Here is a 21845-nt window from a genome sequence, read left to right as displayed (position 1 = left end):
TTTTTGCAAAGTTGCTTCATTTTTTTGATCACCACTATAATTCTCAGAGAATCTGCAGTCTGATTTTCTATACATCTAAACAATAAATTAAATAAATAAATAAAATTTAAAAATAATAATAATAAAAAAATCAAGGTATCTTGCCTAACTCTAGGCCTCTGAACTATAAGGATTTGATCTGGTATAGTCTGTCTATTACCACTGAATAAAATGAATATCTTTCAGACAATGTTTTAACACACTTTTCAGAGACAAACCTGTAATGAATAGCCCTCTTACAGGTCTCTGTCTTCCTCTGTCTTCTACACAGGAAACCTACACAACCTGTTAAATTAAATTCTTTAGGTGAGAAGATTAAGTTAGGTCAGATGAATTCTACCCTCTGTTACACTAATTTACAATTTCATTTTCAGTGAAGCAAATACAAGATGAAAACCAAAAAAGAAAGAAAGAAAGAAAAAAGAAAGAAAAAAGAAAGAAAAAAGAAAGAAAAAAAAGAAAAAAAGAAAAAAAGAAAAAAAGAGAAATGAGATCCAATTTCTCAAACATTTTCTTTTTATATCAGACCCCCCCTTTAATTCTAGAGGAGCCAAATTAAGGAAATTTCTTATCATATGTGCAAATGTTATGCAGAAGCACACTCAGCTTTTGCTCAGGCAACAACTCAAGGATTTGAAGTACAGAAAAAGAAAAAAAGAAGCCTGACATTTAAGCAAACTGACATCTGTTTCATTAACAGACAACCTGGATAATTTGATTCTTGTGTAAAAGCTTTTCTGTCATAACTCTATGAACTGAAGAAACTGTTTAACCAGCTTTAGCAGAGTATAATCCCTTAAGTTCAATGTTATTTCCCTCACTGCACTTAGCAGTGTAAACAATATTATGAATACCTGGAAGCATTGCAGCAGATTCACAATAGCAACCTGTTATAGTCTGCACATGTGAAATTGTTTCTGACAGGAAAAAAAAAAAAATAGTGAGGGGGAATGATCAGAAGAAAATTTTGGAAAATATGGGAAATTCATATTAATTCCCTGTAGCTATAGTCAATGTCAACTGACTCAGCAAAGAATATTTAACATTAAGGTTTGAGCAGTCCTCAGAATATCAACTTCCCTGTTTGTCAGCTGCACACTTTAACAACTGTTAGAATAGGTTTTTCAGCAAGTAATTTGTCCTATTGGTTCGGAAATGAGAATATTTAAGATATCACAGAATCACAGAATCGCAGAATCACAGAATCGTCTAGGTTGGAAGAGACCTCCAAGATCACCAAGTCCAACCTCTGACCTAACACTAACAAGTCCTCCACTAAACCATATCACTAAGTTCAACATCTAAACGTCTCTTAAAGACCTCCATGGATGGTGACTCAACCACGTCCCTGGGCAGCCCATTCCAATGCCTAACAACCCTTTCAGTAAAGAAGTTCTTCCTAATATACAACCTAAACCTTCCCTGGTGCAGCTTCCCCCTCGTCCTGTCACCAGGCACGTGGGAGAACAGACCAACCCCCACCTCGCTACAGCCTCCTTTAAGGTACCTATAGAGAGCGATAAGGCCTCTTCTTCTCCAGGCTGAACAATCCCAGCTCCCTCAGCCGCTCCTTGTAAGACTTGTTCTCCAAACCCCTCACCAACTTCGTTGCCCTTCTCAGGACTCGCTCAAGCACCTCCATGTCCTTCATGTAGCGAGGGACCCAAAACTGAACACAGTACTCGAGGTGCAGCCTCACCAGAGCCGAGTACAAGGGGACAATCATCTCCCTAGACCTGCTGGCCACACTGCTTCTTATACAAGCCAGGATGCTGTTGGCCTTCTTGGCCACCTGAGCACACTGCTGGCTCATATTCAGCGGGCTATCAACCAGTACTCCCAGGGCCTTCTCTGCCAGGCAGCTTTCCAACCACTCATCTCCCAGCCTGTAGCTCTGCTTGGGTTTGTTGCACCCCAGGTGCAGGACCTGGCACTTGAACTTGTTGAACTTCATACAGTTGGCTTCAGCCCATCGGTCCAGCCTGTCCAGATCCTCCTGCAGAGCCTTCCTACCCTCGAGCAGATCGACACACGCACCTAACTTGGTGTCATCTGCAAACTTACTGAGGGTGCACTCCATCCCCTCATCCAGATCATCGATAAAGATATTAAAGAGGACTGGCCCCAGTACTGAGCCCTGGGGGACTCCACTAGTGACCAGCCTCCAGCTGGATTTGACTCCATTCACCACAACTCTTTGGGCCCGGCTATCCAGCCAGTTTTTAACCCAACAAAGCGTACGCCAGTCCAAGCCACGAGCAGCCAGTTTCTTGAGGAGAAATATACATTTATACAGAATAGAGGTGGGGACAGCTTAGAAATGTTAACAGTTAGTAGGAATTTTCAACAGGATAAACCTGCGGTTTCCATCATGGACTATATGTGCACCACTAAAAGCCACTGCAGGATAGGTTACCTTATATAACTAAAGCTATGGCAGGCTGGCAGTAAGCAAGGCAGAAAAATGAAGAATATATTCTCACAATGTAAAAACCATTAAAAATGACTTTCTCTTAGCCTCACCTCATCAACCCATGTTGATTTACAATTCATGCCCATTCCATTATGTGTTTTTGCTGGCACCTCTGAGAAGAGTTTGAATCTGTCTTTTCTATAACCCCTGCTGAAACAGTAATTAGATCCTCCTCACTGGCCTTCTATTCTCCATGCTAACAAATGCAGCTCTCTCAGTAACTCTACTTGTGTCATGCATTCCAGCACCAGGTCACCTTCTTGGCCTTCTGCTGAACTTGCTGCAATTTGCAAGTATCTTTCTTGTAATGTGGACACCAAGTCAACAAGCACCCATACTGAGAAAACACAAGATGGACAGAAATTCTGAGCTAAAAAAATTAAGTTGAAAACTCATGCACACCTGCACACATGCATGCAGATACATATATGTATATATACATATATATATATAGTGGTGCCTATTTATCCTTCATTCCATGCCTAAAAATACTTCTCTATATGTTCTAAGAAGTAGAAACCAGGCGTATTACATACACACCTATTACATTTTTCCTGTTGCACCATTCGCTGGATGAATCAGCAAGAGTCTCCAATCAGTACTTGGTGTTCTAGTTATACATTAATTTTCTGTATGAGTTTCTTAAAGGTTTATAGTGATGAGAACACAGCGGTCATGAACCCAGATGCTTAGGGTCACACTCTTCAACCTCTTTTTTATAGGTTGTTCTGAGTCTTGGTCTGCTTATTTTTGGTCAATAATGTTTTACACAGATTAAAGCCAAAATAGCCTGGAAGTCCTCCAGTTTTGCTTGGTAACTTACTCTGTCTTCAGTATCTTAAAAATAAAGTCAAGTATTTGTCAACTGCTTCAGTAGGGATTTTATATCTACTGTATGTAGTAGCGAACTGTGGTGGTTTTACTTGGGTGGGCAGCTGAGCCCCACCACAGCCGCTCTCTCACTCCCCCTCCTCAGAGAGAAAGGGGGAGAAAATACGACACAAAGGGCTCAAAGGTTGAGGTAAGGATAGGGAGATCACTAAACAATTATCATGATGGGCAAAACAGACTCAGAATAGAGACAGTAAGATTTATTGCCTATTACTAATAAGCTAGAGAAGCGAGAAACAAAGGAGAAAAAAAAAAAAAACAAAAAACAAAAAACACCTTCCCCCCATCCACCTTCTTCCACATCCTCCCCTCAAGTGGCACAGGGGAACAGAGGAACGGGGGTTGAGGTCAGTGTATAGCACTTCGTCTCTGCCACTCCTTCACATTCACTTTCTGCCCCTGCTCCACGTGGGGTCCCTCCCACAGGATGCCATCTTTCCTGAACTGATCCAGCGAGGGCTGCCCGCAGGCAGCAGCTCTTCAAGAACTGCTCCCACACGACTCCGTACCACGGGGTCCATCCCCCAGGAGCAAACTGCTCCAGCACAGGTCCCCCACAGGCGGCAGCTCCCCCCAGACCCCCTGCTCCTGCGTGGGCTCCTCTCCACGGGCTGCAGCTCCGGCCCAGGTCCTGCTCCTGCAGGGGCTCTCCACGGGCCGCAGCCTCCTCCAGGCCACATCCACCTGCTCCACCGGGGGCTCCTCCACGGGCTGCAGCGTGGAGATCTGCTCCGTGTGGGACCCATGGGCTGCAGGGGGACAGCCTGCTCCACCAGAGGCCTTTCCACAGGCCGCAGAGGAACTTCTGCTCCGTTGCGTGGAGCACCTCTTCCCACTCCTTCTTCACTGACCTTGGTGTCTGCAAGGCTGTTTCTCACTCCTCTCTCTCTCCCAGCTGCTGTTGAGCAGCAGGTTTTTTTTTCCCTTTCTTAAATATGCTCTCACAGAGGCGCAAACAACATTGCTTATTGGCCCGGCTCTGGCCAGTGGCTGGGCCCTTATCTAATATGGGGCAGTTTCTGGATTCTTCTAGCAGAAGCCACACCTATGGCCCCCCAGCTACCAAAACCTTGCCATGTAAACCCACTACACAAATGAATCTTAATGAAGCTTATAATGTATCATACACATCAATTCTAAAGTATTTTTAGTGGCTACCTATACATATTTATAAATATGCATGTGCACACATACATATGTTTATTTGTATAGAGGGCTGCATGTGCAACATGAGCTTGGCTCACATTCATCTTTACAGAACTTGGTGCAGCTACCTAAATAAAAATCACCTCTTGGTGAAATGTTCTGGGAGAATTTAAAAATTTGAAAATTTCTGAAGTTCTGTTTGCTGAACGTAGTTTTAATATCTGTCTTCGTATGCCTTATGACTAAGAAACATCTAAAATACATCTAGATTTTGCCTTTTCCTAACAAACAGCATAACCATACAAGCAAATGAGTAGGCGAGCCAATGATATCTGCTTAGATAGTCATAGTCATGTCCTTCAAAAGTTAAAGATAAAAGACCATGTTTGAGCGGTCTTCTGTAAATAGGCATTACTGTTATAAAAGTAGAAAAAAAAAAAAAAAAGAAAAAAAAAGTATGAAACAGCATGTTGTACAGGCCTGCCATACTCAGCTTTCTGCAATGAACAGGGAGAAATATGTTCAGTTTAAGCAGGATTTCTACAATGGATGCAGGTATACTGTTTAAATTATAAACCATTATGATTATAGCGTCCAGGTTAGGTACCTGTAGTCAGTCAATATATAGACTTAAATTCATGCTGATTATAGTAAAGTAAGAGAGGTCTGTCACTCTGTATTAAAATCAACGGAAGACTTAATTGGTTCAGGATGAGTACCAGAATGAGTTGAAAAGCAGCGATTTTAAATGCACTACACTATTTTGGGGTTTTGGAAGGAGCTGCTTCTTTTGTTTGGGGAGTTTCTACATTGTCTCTTAATATTGTTTTATTGTTAGAGAACATTCAAAATAGCCTGTTAAAATTTCTATTTTTCAAGAATAAGTTACACAAGGAAAAGATTCATTTAGAAAACTCTTTACATGTTTGTCTAAGGAAATCAACCTACCCATGAGTTTTCAACTTTTAAAGTTGTCTTGAGAGAACTGAAGTGGAATTCAACTTATCAGCATTTGAGCAAGCATATAGAAGTGTCTATTATCAAGTTAGATACCTAGGTTCCCATTGCAGTGAGTGAGGGTCCAGTAAATATAGCCAAAATGAATAGCTCTGCAGACTTTGGTTCACTCAGCAGTATTTTTTTTACAGTTGTAAAATAAAAATTGATCTTCCTTGAAGATATCCAAAAGCCATCTGGACATGGTCCTGGGCAACCTTCTGCAGGTGTCCCTGCCTGAGCAGGGGAGTTGGACCAGATGACCTCCAGAAGTCACTTCCAACCTCAGCTATTCAGTGGTTCTATGAACTATGGGCAATGCTGGCATTTCCAGGCACTAGTATTGCATGAGTTCAGAAGGATTATTTTTAGAGCTTAGGGAGACTTAAAATATGTCCACGCAGTAAACAAACAATGCCAGGGGATGGGCACTGGAAACTGTCTATGACATTTAACAAGTGGAACAATACCTGTCCCAAAAAGTCTCTCCCAAACAATGTCCAGGTATACATGAAGTGTTATCATGTGTCAGAGACCATCCCCAGGTGGCTATTTAAATGTAGTCACCCAGTCTGGAGGCTGAACAAGTTACCAAACTATCTCAGAGCCAGAGAACAGCCCCTGGCACAGATTTATTTGCTACACATACATGTAAAAGTAAATATGTATATAGACATATACATATTTATGTATATATACACAGAGAGAGGGAGGGAGAATTGATAGTCTGTGTGCTTATATATGTTAATATACGGTAGGTATCTGTAGCAGGTAAAGACTCAGAGGATGGAAAGATCAGGCCTTAACTTCAGCACTTCCATTTAGAAATTTCTGTTTACCTTGTCTTTCTTACAATATCCAGTGTCCTGATGCTGGGCTTGACATGCAAGGAACACTGTGCCAAGCTGTGAACATTGAAGCTAGCCTAGCCTGTGGGCTGAGATAACCCCTTAAACTTTTAATCTCCTAACACTTTGGTTTACATTTCAGCTAGGTCGCAAGTGAAATCCATTTGGTCATGTCAATCTACAAATGATATAGCTTGATCATAAAAATCATCACAGAGCTAAGTACAATTGGTAATAGCAGGCAAAGATACTCTAAATTAGAAATGTATTGGTGGGTAATCCATCTCTGCTATCTGTCTTCAGTAATCTATCCTCTAGTATTTATGTTTGTCTGCTTGTTTGTTTCATTATTCTTAAGGGAATATATGAGCAACCTGCTCAGGGTTTCCTTGCTTGAGCAAGGGGCTTGGACCAGATGACCTCCAGACTTCCTTTCAATCTCAAGCCTTCTGAGATTCTGTAATTCTGTAGACACGTAAGAGCATAATTTATCTGTAAGCACTTAAAGTTCATATTTGTCTGTTTAGCATATTTAAGTACTGCACCTTTCTTCTGGGCTTACTGTGCAAAATCAAAATTTGAAAATTACATTTAGTGTTCATTTTACACATTAGGAAAATCCTGTGCTTTTAAACATTTAGATATTCCTGTGTGGAGACAGGAGTCGGACTCAATGGTCTTCATAGGATCCTTCCAACTCAGGATATTCTGATTCTATAATTCTAAACACAAACTAGCTGTTTGACAGGAGGAAAATACTGTATAAGGAGCTAGCATATAGCTCACAAGTTTATAAACAAAATTAACAGTACTTTCTCTAGACTACTTTCCAGGTTCCATTTGGGATCATTCTTTATGAGAAGTCTATATACCTGCAAAAATTCCAGGTGCTATGGGAGTCAATAAAGAATCAATGATAATTACTGAGATTTGACTGGATTTTGAAGGAATTACTCATCTGAAGGTTGTGTAACACCAAATATTTTCTCTTTGACATATCACACCTTATGTAGATTTATCTTACTGAAACAATAAACTATTTCCTAGCAGAGTCATTGCTTCTTAAAATAAGCCTTAAAATGATGTTTGGGGAGGTTAGGGGTATTTTTTTTCCTTTATTTACATATTTTTATATAACCTTGTTTAAAGTTTTATTTAATTACCCAGTTGCTTAAAAAAAAAAAAGTTTTCAAAATAAATAAATAAACTAATGCTTAAATAAATCTGACCTGACCACCAGTAGGAACAGAAATCAACATCACTGAAAATTCAGAAATTTTTGAGTGTTCAGAAGAATTTAAGCTCCTTTACTTTAGTGATTTGTAAGACAGACGTCTGTCTTAGATCTCTGTAATCAATGGAGCAATACAAGCATTTCCAGAATCTTGTCCTATGTTACTCAGCTGGGATAAATCATGCTCTGTTAGTGTCTTTTTCACTTTAATCCCTACAAGTAATATAGGGCATCTATACCATTAGTTTATACAGACATCAGACTTCAATACACAAAAACTGTAAAAAAATAATCTCACCATTCACATCTAAATACAGTTATACAAAAAAAAAAAAAAAAAAGGAAAATACCATCTGCTTTGTATAATCCTGAACAATAACAGGCCCTAGTTCTTTTAGAAACTGAGTGAGAATATAAGGAAACATTTTTAATACAACTGTAACTTCCTTTGAGTAAGGTAATTTGGGGTTTTGCAGATCTAGTGAATACAAAGAAGCTATTGAGCAGGGAGACAATGGCAACTTCTTGGGATTACAAGAAATAATAGAGAGAGAACCCACCTTTGTCTATAATTTAATTCCCAGATGTACGGTCTTGTAGCAGCACTAGGGCATAATGAATCTGCTCTGCTATTTGCTTTGCTGCGGGCTTCGAGCCAGGGAGTCATTCTGCCTGAGAGACAAAAGACACTCTGTCTGCACAGAGATCCCTGCATCTTCCCAACACGTTTCCTCATACATTTTGTGAACCGTCTTCCCCTCCCCTCTCCCTCTGTTATGTTAGCTGCGAACTGCAGTGAAAATCTGTCTGTAACAGACACTCTCAGTACTTGGTCAGCTGTCAGACAAGCACGAGGTGAAAGACTTCAAATATGGCACTGGGCTCACAAACACACATTCACACAGAGAGAGAGAGAGAGAGAGAGAGAGAGAGAGAAAAGACATCACTGACTACTGCTCAGGTCCAAGCACGGAAAAAAATAAATAAGAGAGCACTCCTACATAAGTCTGAAATCTCACAAACAAAGGCATGTTTAATGGTTTCATTAAAATTAACTGCATAACATTTAAACTCAAAGGGATGTTTCTTAACCTCTACCTGAAAAGCTAGTAACATCTCTGTTTTATACCCAGAACTCATCTCTGACAGTATTTACTGGAGTGGAGATTTTCACTTTAGAAATTATTTCCATTAATGCTTCTGACAAGACAACTATAATGGAAGACCAGATCACAGAATCACAGAATATCCTGAGCTGAAAGGGACACACAAGGATCATGGAGTCCAGCTCCTGGCTCCACACAGGACCACTCAAAACCAGACCCTCTGTCTGAGAGCATTGTTCAAATGCTTCTTGAACTCCAGCAGCTTGGTGCCGTGACCACTGCCCCAGTGCCCGGCCACCTCTGGGTGCAGAATCTTTCCCTAACCCCCAGCCTGACCCTCCCCTGTCCCAGCTCCATGCCGTTCCCTCGGGTCCTGTCGCTGTCCCCAGAGAGCAGAGCTCAGCGCCTGCCCCTCCGCTCCCCTCGTGAGGGAGCTGCAGGCCGCCATGAGGCCTCCCCTTGACCTGCTCTGCTCTGGGCTGAACAAACCAAGGCACCTCAGCTGCTCCTCATACTTCTTGCCCTCTAGACCCTTCACCGCCTTTGGTGCCTTCCTTTACATATAGTTTAATAAACAAGAAGCCTATGAATGATGAGTGGCCCAGGCTCACTCAATGGGTGTGAACTTCAAGTCATCCCAGCATAATCCCCCTCATTCAGGTAATTACAAAGCACCTGGCAATGGATTTTCATAACTTTAGCATGGTTAGCACCATGCTGTTGGGATGTTGCAACCTTGCCACATTAGTCTAAGACACATTGCTGCAAAGTCACAGTATCCAACCTGCTTGTGCTCCAAGTGAAATATCCTTTTTGGGTCTTCTACCATGACAGGAAGGTGTTATCTCCTACCAGCACTAGCTGAATCCTGCCTTCAAGTATAACGCAGCATTCTGGGAAATTAATGGAAGCATCTCAGCTGAGATCAGGTTTTGACAAGACTAGTTTGTTTCGAGAAGCTTTGACCACTTTAAGCATCTGGATTGCAGTACACAAATGACATAAGAAATTCCTTGGTTTCCTTGTGACTCAGACATATTTTGGATCCGCTGGGTTGCATGACTCTATTCCTGTAGATCTAAACAAACAAAATGGTTCACATGAATATCTCTAATATTCAAAGGTACTTCTAATGCCTCTGGACCCCTGTGGACAACAGACTCCTGCTGTGATTACAAGATCCAGAACACTCAGGTCAAGTGTGGACACCTCCAATTAGGTATGTGAAAGTGAATCTCGTCTTACTGTCAGTAACTGGAGATACACAAACACCTGTAGAGGGTGGTTCATCTTTTTCTAAGTCTAAGGGAAAAAAAGATGTTAAAGAAAAATTGGATAAAAGAGTCTGACTTTTTATCTTTGTTTTTTTGTCTTTTTTTTGTTTGATTTTTTTTATCTTTGTTGAGTATGGAGTGAGTGCTAAGGTGTAAATTGAACTAAATGCCTAATGTTTACCCAGCTGAGTCTCCATTTCTTTCCCTGATGTTAGCTGTTCTTGGCTGAGTAAGATGTCCTGGCATATCCGAGAGAGATACCCAAGGCTGTCATATATAACAAAAGATCAATGGGAACCTCAAGCTTTGTGAACCAGTAGCTAAAGTTAAGGCAGGATATCTTGCAGCATCTCAAGACAGTGCCAGACACTGAAGCTGAGACAACATCTGAAGGAAAGAGACTGAATAAGACAGCCGAATATTCGGCTGCCTAAACTTCAGTATTTAGTGTCATTTGAAAAGCCATGCAGATATGACAGATAACTTCTAGGAAATCCACAGAGTTTTGAAGCACAGCTGAAGCCAGGCAATATAACTCACAATGCCTGAAATAATAGGAATGTGATCCATTTGCCTACATACAGATACTATATTAAGTACTACAGGATGTCCCACCTAGCATCCCTCTGACATTCCAGAAGGATGGTGTCCCCTAAGTGCTGTGTAATACCTGTCAGCACCATGCATATGTTTCAGATATGCTTTAGCATAAGTGGGTCATCCCATAAGACATCCGTGTTTCAGCAAGAAAATTCTCTCCTCTTTGTCTTAACTTCAAACTTCCCTGAGTGTGTGTAGATCCAGCCTCGCAAGTCATCACCCACACAGCACAGAACTGCAAGTATCAGCTGTCTGAGACACAGGCCAATATAATCACATCCATGTAGTACAGTGTGCAATCCATGATAACCTTCATTCCCAGGCAGTGCCAATATCTCTGAGAACAGAGACGTGTTTCTTCATGCCTATAATCCAAGCTTGCTCACCTTTGTCCATATTTGTTACTGATGATATCCTAAAGAGAATTGTCAGACCATGCTGGTGGATATACATCATACAAGTAAAATCTGGATCATGAAGATCTCTCCCAAAGATTTATTTTTTTAAAAAGGGGAAAAAAAAAAAAAAGAAAAAAAAAAAAGAAAAAAAAAAAAGGAAGGGCTGGCTTTGTGATATAGAAATTAAGTTCCAATTGTGACTGAGCCATAAACTTCCTGCATTTGACAAACAACTGTTTTCCTCATTTCCTATTATATCCTATAATTAATATCATGTTATTTCTTCTGAGACTATTTGGGTGGACACATACGTAGGTGCTTATCAAAGAGGTCTGGAAATATCTTTACCACTGAAATTTTTAAAATCCTCACATCCTTGCCAAAAAGATAGCAATTAGCAAGATAATTACCTCCTGACAGTACTGAACTCTTTCACTTTTCTTCAGCCCCTTTGGTCCCTTTTATTTTCTCCCTGTTGACCGCCAAAAAGACACTGTTAATCTGCACATATTCATCCTTCATCTAATGACAAAGACTTTGTTTTCACTTCCATATTTTGGCATTCTCTTCCTCTTGTCCTGATTCTGTCTGGATTTTGCCTTTTCTCGGTCTGTTTTTGTAAGAGTAATTATTTTTCCCAGCATGAGAAATCACAGAAAATTGCACATAAAACATAGAGAAACTATAAAAATTCCCTGTAAAGAGAAGAAAAGGACAGGAAAAACTAACTCTCCATAGCTGTGCACCAACACACATACGAAGGTGTTGGTGTACACCTTCATAGTTCCCTTCCTATGAAGGAAGGAAACTTCCTTTACCCATATCTATTAGTTTATTTCTATTATCTTGACAACAACACTATCTTTCTGTATCTTTAATTAATTAGTAAAAATAAAAGTAAAGAAATAAGAAATAAAGAAATAAGAAGCGTATTAGATTTTAATATGGACATCCAAAAGCTGTGAGAGATGTAAGTATTCTTGGACACAATATGATTTTGTTTAGATGTTAACTTTGGGATGAAATGAGTCTTGTCCCAAAGACACCTGTTAATTTTCAAAGTCTATGAAAGGAGCATTGCTCAAATGTAGATGTTTGTGCACATCCTTAAATTAATTCCATTTCTTTTACATAAATGCCTTGGTGAATGCAGTCTTAATAGTCTTTGCAATATTTTCTTCAGAACTGTTCATCTTTCTTAATAAACTTTGCTTTTAAGTGAATTCAAAGGCAGTGTAGCTATACAAGCCACTGATACACAAGTTGAACACAGTTGTAAAGTTATGTAGAGTGCAAATACTTCTTAAAAAGAAACACAATGCACAGATCAGTAACATTGTCTATATTTCTTTCTTGGACTGTCATCACATTTGACTTAATTTTGGCATGGCAGTTCTTCAGATGTGTAGGTTGATATGTAAAGTTTCCTGTATTGTGTATGTCTATTACAGTAGAATACTTGGGGAAAAAAAAGTTCAGCTTGTATTACCTTTATATGCATAGGAGCTAGTGTGCTGATGGACAAAATGCTACTTCAGAAGCTATTTGGAATCATGCCCAGGTACTTGATGGTACTATATTTTTAACCCATAGAATGAAAAGAAATTATTCCCAAGGATCTGGAGTTTTCTTAATAAAACTGGAAGCACATTATTCATAGAAATGATTACTAAGGTTTATGACTGAGGTAAGTTTGTGCCTGAACATTGCCTGTTCATGGTATTAAGACAGAGCCTTTTTGTGGGAGGCAGGTAAAAAAGATTTGGGGCTTCTCCCTAGCTGTGAAAGGCCAGGAGTTGTAAATGCACAGACACTGCACATAGGATGTTGTGATTCAGGCTTGAATGAAGACTCAGGCTTTGGCTTTGAGATGCTCTCAGTCTCAATCCCTTCATGTGTTAACATGTTTACCACCACAGCCAAAGAGATAATGACTGAATTTCCCACAACGTTGTCTCAAGTCAGCACAAAAGACCTGAAAATTAGATCTAGCGTTGCAGTGTCTGGGGAACCACAGATGCAGGAGCAAAAGACACTTGCATTATGATCACAAAACTCTCCTTGACCACTTGTATATCTTCTTTATTCATAGCCATGGAGACATAAACAAGCATATGCAGGGATATAGAGAAAGAAAAATACAGAGTTTTGCAACAAAAAATTCTTCCACTCAGATTCTTTGATAGAATTATTTTTAAGTCTAAATCTATGTTCTAACTAGACTAGTACATTACTAGTCTTAAATGATATGCAAGATCTAGCGACATGAAGCTGAGATGGGGCTTGGTCAGGCTGGGTGTTAGGAAAAGGTTCTTCACCCAGAGGGTGGTTGGGCACTGGGACAGGCTCCTCAGGGCAGCGGCCACGGCACTGAGCCTGCCAGAGTTCAAGAAGTGTTTGGATAATGCTCTCAGACATAGGGTCTGATTTTTTGAGTGGTCCTCTGCAGACCCAGGAGTTGGACTTGATGATTCTTGTGGGTCCCTTCCAATTCAGGATATTCTATGATTCTAAGATTCTATGATCTTACTGTTTCTGGTATAGACACTTGCTTTAGACTACCTCAGGATTCGATAAAGCTAAAGATTAGACTGAACCTAAACAAAAAAAAAAAAAAAAAAAAAACCTTTGGGAAGAAGGGAAATGAGAGTTCCACTAGTCCAACCATGCAACATTCCTGGAAGATAGAGAATTTTTGAACAATCCTTTGAACCAATTGTTTCCTTAAAGGATACCATGTTCAGTGAAGGATAACAAATATTTATAAGACTTTTACAAAAATCCACAGAACACTCCTTTTCTATCATTACTTCCAGGCCCAAAGTATATATCCCATCTGTTCCCTTCCGTGGCATCTATGTATTATTCTTAACTTTGTTTTTTAATCACAATTGGTAAAGCCACATGTCAGCAGTGATATGGAAACTTTTCTTTCAGATAAACCATGGAAATTTGATTTCATTTTCAGTTGCATTTTTCTGTGTAAATGCCTAATAGATTAGATCCTTGAAACATAATACTTCCAAATAATTGCTGCCAAATGCATTTGCTATGGCAGAGCTCTAAAGTTACTAAATAAAGGAGTTGTTTAACCTTCTTCTAAGTTATGCTTACTTAGAGTTATTGACTTTAGCACTCTGGGAAGAACTACAGAAGAGCCTGTGTTTTGTGCTCTCCATGCAGAAGTTAGGGATGGTGAAGAAGGAAGGAAGAGATAATGACTCATAAAAGAACCAGTATCTTCTCTAGGATGGAATCACTCTGTCTTGGTGGTTGACTGTGCAACCAACCTATTCCTAGAGATATATAGTGGATCCTTCAGGCTGCTGTTTCCCAAAGTTTGTTCTTAATGGGACAGTATTGCCACCAGTTTATCATTAACACTGAGGCCTTGGGAAGTGAGGTTAAAATGAAAACTAAGCATCATATTTCTTTCAGGAGTATTAATATACCTTGCAATCTCAATCATGGACTCAAAATATTTATCAGGCATGTGATCTGAGGTTATGCTGATCACTAAGTAATTGCCTCCTTGAGATAAATGTAGATGATACACAGAAAAGAGTGCACTTTTGTTCAGAGTAATTAAAAAAAAAAAAAGATATCCTTGAATAATTGGGGTCTTTTTAGTCATATGGAGCATGAGAAAAGAATAGGGCTGATTGTGTCTAAAATGCTAGTGGGAAAACTGCCAGAAAGCCTCTTTGCCCTTAAAAAGCACTGCATTTATTGAGTTCTCTATTTGCGCAACAGGCATGAAACTCCAGGTGAGCATTTGGGCTTTCACTTTGTGTCAGGCAAAAAATGAGACAACTCCAGCCATTTATGACGCAGGACTGCTGAACAGAAGTAATTGTATGACCAAGCAAGTGAAATTTCTTTCACAGATGTTTTGCCATCTCTAGGTGTCTGCTTTAATCAGGGAGTAGGAATGTTTAGTATTTTCATTGGTGATTTGCACAGTGGATTGAGGGCACCCTCAGCAAGTTTGCAGTTGACACCAAGCTGGATGGTGCAGCTGACACTTCAGAGGGAAGGGATCCAGAGGGACCTTGACAGCCCGGACAGGTGGACCCATGTGAACCTCATGAAGTTCAAAAGACCAAGTGCAAAGTCCTGCACCTGGGTGAGGACAATGCCAAATGTGGATACAGGCTAGGCAGCAAGTGGATAGAGAGCAGCCCTATGGAGAAGGACATGGGGGCATTGGTTGATGAAAAACTCAACGTGACCCTGCAGTGCATGCTTACAGCACAGAAGGCCAACCTTATCCGGGGCTGTGCCAAAAGCAGCGTGGCCATCAGGACAAGGGAGGGGATTCTGCTCCTCTGCTCCGCTCTTGTGAGACCCCTCCTGCAGCCCTGCACTCAGCTCTGGGCCCAGCACCAGGAGGACATGGAGCTGCTGGAGCAAGCCTGGAGGAGGCCCCGAGGATGAGCAGAGGCTGGAGCCCCTCTGCTCTGGAGCAAGGCTGAGGGAGCTGCGGGTGTTGGGCCTGGAGAGGAGAACCTCCAGGAGACCTTATAATGGCCTTCCAATACTTGAAGAGGGCCTACAAGAAAGATGGGGAGGGACTCTTTACCAGGGTGTGTAGTGATAGGACAAGGGGTAACAGATTTAAACTAAAGAAGAGCAGATTTAAATTAGATATTTGGAAGTAATTCTTTGCTATGAACATGGCAAGGAACTGGAACAAGTTGCCCAGAGAGGCTATAAATCCCTTGTCCCTGTGTATTGGGCTTACATGGCAAGGTTTTGGTAGCAAGGGGCTATAGGGTTGGCTCCAAAAGAGGTCTGCTGGTGGCCAAAGCTGAGCCAATGAGCAGTGTTGTTTGCATCTCTTTCAGAAACATCTTTAGAATAAAACAGGCTGTGCAGGGGCAGCTGGGAAAGGGTGATGCTCAGCCACATCTTAGGAAACAGGGCCTTAATACACAGCAGTTGCACGGGAACACAGACACTTCCATAACAAGAGTACCCCTCCTTCTCCTTCCCCTTCCCAGTTTTTATTGCTGAATTTAACATCTTACTGTAATTAAGAAATTAGCATGACAGTAAGAAATATCCTTTTGGTCGGTTTAGGTAAGCTGCCTTGGCAATGTCCCCTCCCCACCTCTTGGCCACCCCCAACCTACTGTCTTTTATGGGGTTTGAAGAGATTCTGGATGCTGTGCCAGCACTGCTCGGCAACAGACAAAACGTGGGTGTGATATCAACACTGTTCTAGCTAAAAGCATCAAGCACAGCAATATATGGGCCCCTGTGGGGAAAGTTAACTCCATCCCAGCCAGACCCTGTACACCCTGGAAGTGGTCAAGGTCAGATTGGATGGGACCTGGAACAACCTGAGCTAGTAGAATGTGCCCCTGCTTATGGCAGGGTGTTGGACTGAAGTGATCTTTAAAGGTCCAGCTCAATCCTTTCTATTGTTCTGTGTCAGCCAAGGTTGGTGTCTAACTAGGATGAAAGTGGAGCTACCTACCTCTTTAAAGACTAAAAACTAATTTTTAAAGTGATAAACTTAAACTTAGCTGAGATGAATCCTAATCTATGGAAGCAATGTTTTTTTTTTGTTGCTTTTGTTTTTTTCCCTCCACTGAATCCTTATCTATTTTTTTTCTAGAATCATGAATTAGCACAAAAACAAGAACATCCAGATATTTGGAGACTGTCTTCCACACAGAAGAATATTCTGGTGTCAGTGTTGTTTTTTGTTTGTTTGTTTGTTTTGTGTGTTTTTTGCTTGTTTGTTTGTTTGTTTTTGTTTTTTCCTACAACCTCCTCTCAGAGCTGTGGCTTCAGTGTTCTACAGCCAAGATGCCATTCCTGTGACATATCTGATACCTGTGAGCTTCATGTCCTAAGATGATAAGTTCAGTGAACATAGATCCCAAAATCAGGCACATGCAAAAGGCAACTCTGCGCTCTCCTTCCAAATTTGTGCCCAGGGTCTTAGTGAAGATAAAATACTGATTTGGAAAATGGCAGTTCTCCATAGGTGAGCTACAATGATGTTGGGAACATGCTACAGATACATCTCTTTCCTTGGTTTCCTCACTCTGTGAGGAAACCTCACTTTCAGTTCTTCCTTGCATGCGTAAGGTTCATGTACCTTGTGCATACAATGCCCAAAAATGACAACCCAGCTTGCAGACACACTGAATTAAGAGCTACTGAAGATTTCATCAACTGTACCTCCTATTAGGTATTGCATAGAGAGAAATGTGTAAGCACAGGTAATAGAGTGATCTCACAGTCCATAGATGTGCCACAATATATTGTTTCAAGAAAATTACTAAGATATTTTGCAATACTCCCGTAAAGTATACAATTGGTGACCTAAGCAACATCTAGACCGAGCCAACAGAACAATACTTTCAGAAGCTAATTTAGTTAAGGTAGGTGTCTAATACAGGAAAAGAGAAAGGTCTCTATATTGACTATTGAGAGAGTCTAGGAACATATTTTGTGCTAGATATGCAGTATCTGGACATCTAAAGACACAGAATCACAGCATCACAGAAAGATTAAGGTTAGAAAGGACCTCTGGGTCCATCTGTTCCAGCACCCTTGGTCAAGCAGGGACACCCAAAGCTGTTTGTCCAGGACCATGTCCAGATGGTTGTTGAAGATCTCCAAGGAGGTGGACTCCACAACCTCTCAGGGCAGCCTGTCAGGGATCTGCTTTATATAGCTTATTAGTGTTCATACTGTGATGGTTTCTGGGACTGTGTTCCGGGCTGAGAAACCATTTTAGAAATTTCTGTACAAATGAGAACAAATGAATGCTTTTCCTCCTAGAGGAAGTATACTAGCTATCAGATAAGACAAAAAAAAAAAAAAAAAGGTACAGATAAATATGGAGAATAAATGGAAAAAATAAATACAAAATGTTTTTGACCCATTTGTAAGACAATATCTATAGACTAAAGCTACCTCCCTGCCATGAAACATTTTGTAGACATCAGAGAAAAAAAGAGATTACACAGATGATCCAGAGATAACTCTGCAAATGTTTACTAGATACCTTCCTGCAACAAAACTGAAAAGCTGAAAAGGTAAAAGTCAGCACTGGAGGCTGAGGAAGTCAAAGTCAGGATCTGAAGACTGGGTGAAAGACAGCTGTCAGGTGACAAAGAGGAATTCTACATATTTTTAAAAATGGAAACAAGTACCCTTTGGCTGATGAGATGGAGTTGGCAAGAAAATTTTAAGAATGATAATAAATTGCATTTTTATTAGCAATGCCATATATACAGACCCATTATAAATGCCAGAGACTTAATGCAATTTACTAGAGAGGTGAGATTCAGATAATCATGTTTTCTGTGTGTGTGACCATTTTTCTTTCTCAGTGGATGTGATTTATTTCATCACCATTTAGACATCTTCAGTATAGAAGTCAACAGCTGAGTTAGTTGCTCTGGGCTTTATTTAGAGAAAATGAAGTACAACAAACATAATCTATTTTGGATAAGAAATACAGGATGAAATGATTTGCATCCTGGAAGTGTCCATTTTTCTCCATATGCAACCAAGGGAGCTGCACCTGACTAGCTTCAAGGACATCAAAAAATTTATTTTCCTCAAACTTAATGAAAATAACCAGCCAGGCATAAAAAAGAAGATATTTTCAAGAGGGTGGGGAAAGAGAGGAAAATCAACTTTTATTAAACATTTAAGAATGCGCATGTCTTTCATAAATATTTTTTGTAACAGTAAGACTAATACTGAATTTTCTGATTAGGAATAACAAGGCATTTCAGTTCAGTATAATAGTAACATAAACACCAAGAACAAAACAGTGAAAAGAAGTAATATAGAAGTACTTCGGTACTTATAACATTACAGACCGAAGTACAAAAAAAAAAATGTCAATATTAATTAGCACTATAATAGAAGTCCAATAGTTAACCTAAAAAGTGAAAAAAGGAGATTGGGACAAAAGATTGAATACAAGGAGCTCATAGAAAGACAAGGTACACAATATTTATGGGCATCCTGCAGTGTTTGAATAGCGATTGCTTCATGAGATAAGGCTATAAAGGTCACTGCACTAACAGAGTAACAGAGACTCAGTCCTTATCCTGTTTGTTTGTTTTCTCCATTCTCTCTGAGCAGAGAGTACAACAGTAAGGGCACATGGAGCAACATGCAAAATAAACACAGAAGGGCTCACCAAAAAAAACAACACCAACAAAAAAAAAAAACCAGTGGGTTCACCCCAAGGGTTGATACTAGTGTCAATGCTCTGAAACATCTTCATTAATCTGGGTGATGGGTCAGAGCACACCAGCAACAAGTTTGCACATGATAGAAATCTGAGAGGAGTGGCTCATGCACCAGCTGGTTGTGCTGCCATTCAGAGGGACCTCAACAGGCTGGAGAAATGGGTCAGCTGGAACCTCATGAATTTAAGCAAAGGGAAATGTCTAGCCATGCACTGAGGAAAAATAACCTCATACATTAGTACGTGTTTGGGACCATCTGTCTGGAAAACAGCCATGCAGAGAAATACCAGGGGGGTCCTGGTGGACATCAAGTTGAATATGAGCCAACAGTGTGCCCTTGTGGCAAAGGTGGCCAACAACATCCTGGGTGGTAGTAGGCAGAGAATTGCCTGCAGGTCAAGGGAGGTGATATTTCCCCTCTGCTCAGCACTACCTGGAGTGCTGTGTCCTATTCAGGTCTGCCCAGTGCGGCCTGAGAAGAGAATGCTTGGGAGGGATCTTATCAGTATATACAAATTCCTGATGGGGACATGCAAAGAACATGGAGCCAGATTCCATCCTGTGGTATTGAGGGAAAGGATGAGAGGCAGTCATCACAAACTGAAATACTGGAAATTCCTTTTAAACCTGAGGAAAGAAAAAAAAATTACGGTGAGGGTAGTCAAACACTGGAACAGCTTACTCGAATAGGTTGTAGAGTCTCTTATCTTTGGAGACAATCAAAACCCAAGTGGACATGGCACTAAGCAAACCACTGTAGGAGTAGGACTGAATTAGATGATCTCATTAGGTTCCATTCCAACCTCAGGTTTTTTTTGTGATCCTGAGATGAACATATCTAAGGCTTCCACCAAAAACCAAATGCTCTGAGACAGAAAAATTTAGCTGAAGATGAATGAGATCCTAGGCCTGGAAACGGAAGGCATGAAAATGCAAACTAGAACTCTTTTATGAAAATAAATGTACAATATCATTGCTTCTATTAGGAGATTGAACTCTAGAGCAAGAGAGGTAATTTCTAAGCCTATAATTATGCAATGTATGTTTTTGACTGTTAAGATAACAGTTTAGTTTATAGGAATATATGAAATAACGACAGAATTTCTATTCAGATAAATGTTATAAAAAGGTTATTCTGAGTCATATACTCATGTTTATAGACAGCTGTTACACTTGAATGAGGAGTTGGTTCAGGAGTTCTCTGTGTATTAGGCAGAGAAATGAGACTTGAACATAACAGCTAGTCTTAGCCTTAGGATCCACAGTTTACCGATCACCTGAATGCAACTTTTTTCACTAGTAATGATTATAATTTCCTTACTGTGAGGATGGTCAAACACTGAAACAGGCTTCCTGTTTCATGTGATTGATGCCCCTTGCCTGTTAGTGTTCAAGAACCATTTAGACAACGCCCTCAAAAAAAAACCTTTAACTTTTGGTTAGCCCTGAAGTGGCCAGGCAGTTGGACATGATGATCTTTGTAGGTCCCTTGTAACTGAATTATTCTATTCTATTCTATTCTATTCTATTCTATTCTATTCTATTCTATTCTATTCTATTCTATTCTAAATTTGAGTCAATTCTAGTCAATGCAATTCAATTCAAAAACAGAATTTTCCACTGTTATTAACTGTCATATTAGTTAACAAGTAAAACAAGACAAGCCTCATTTGATGCCTTTGCAAAGTAGGCAAAATAAAATCACACAATCATAGAATATTTTTGGTTGTACGGGACCCCTGAATTTCATCTGCTCTAAACCCATCACAAGCTTGAAGGATAGATTACAATGATCATCACCTCATTCAAGTTCGTAGCAAAACTCACTGTAAAGAACATATACATTTTTATTACCTAGTCAAAGTTGCAAACTGTGATCTTTACCTCATGTCCATGTTGCAAAATAGTCTGGATCTGTCTTTGCCAACATAATGGCCCTTTGCTGTACTTACTCCCATTTGCCAATGTCTTACTTGTAGTTAGGAGCCCAAAACTGGACACAATAGTCCAGATACAGCCTCGGAAGTGCTGAAAAGTTGGGTATAATCACTGCTCTCTGTACTCTTACTACGTAGTGGCTAACGCAGTGCAGTACATGGTTAGCCCTCACTGTTGCAAGTGCACAACATTGACTCATATGCAACTTGTCACCCAAGAGCAACCCTCAGTAGCTTTTTGTTAGAGCTGCTCCCTAGCAAATTGGTCTCTCCCAATTGTTTACTTTCAGATAACTTCTGTCACATCACTTCTCCAGTTTGTCAAGATCTGAATGACAGCTTTATTATCTATCATATTGACTGCTCCCTCCAATTTGGTGTCAACCACAAACTTGCTGACAGAATGTTCTTTACCACATAATTGCCAGGCAACTAATCACAACACTACCATTTTGTCTGGTATTGCAAATATACTGTCTTTCCAGGTAATGCAAGGCAAAAGATTGATTTGAAGACTTACTTCACAAGGGACTAGGCTAGTTGTGTGCATTTATGGAAACATGAATTTGAATAGAAATATAATAACATTTATATATAAATGCAGACAATGGCAGCTGCTGTGGTCAGTACTCTCTTCAGACTGAATGTGAATAGAAAGTCAATGTGCACACA

The 21845-nt window shown here is 40.2% G+C and overlaps 1 protein-coding gene across 2 annotated transcripts in view; it reads left to right on the top strand.

Moving 5' to 3' along the window:
- Window positions 1-21845, top strand: part of LOC106038117 (cysteine-rich venom protein-like) — a 36865-nt gene that overhangs the window by 2999 nt on the left and 12021 nt on the right. For both annotated transcript variants that reach the window (XM_048065794.2, XM_048065804.2), the window contains exon 2: window positions 16629-16702. In XM_048065794.2, coding sequence (XP_047921751.2) covers window positions 16629-16702 — 74 coding nt within the window. The remainder of the gene's footprint in view (window positions 1-16628; window positions 16703-21845) is intronic.

The sequence above is a fragment of the Anser cygnoides genome, chromosome 3, assembly GCF_040182565.1.
Source record: "Anser cygnoides isolate HZ-2024a breed goose chromosome 3, Taihu_goose_T2T_genome, whole genome shotgun sequence".
Classification (NCBI taxonomy): Eukaryota; Metazoa; Chordata; class Aves; order Anseriformes; family Anatidae; genus Anser; species Anser cygnoides.
This window is presented reverse-complemented; position numbering and strand designations above follow the sequence as displayed.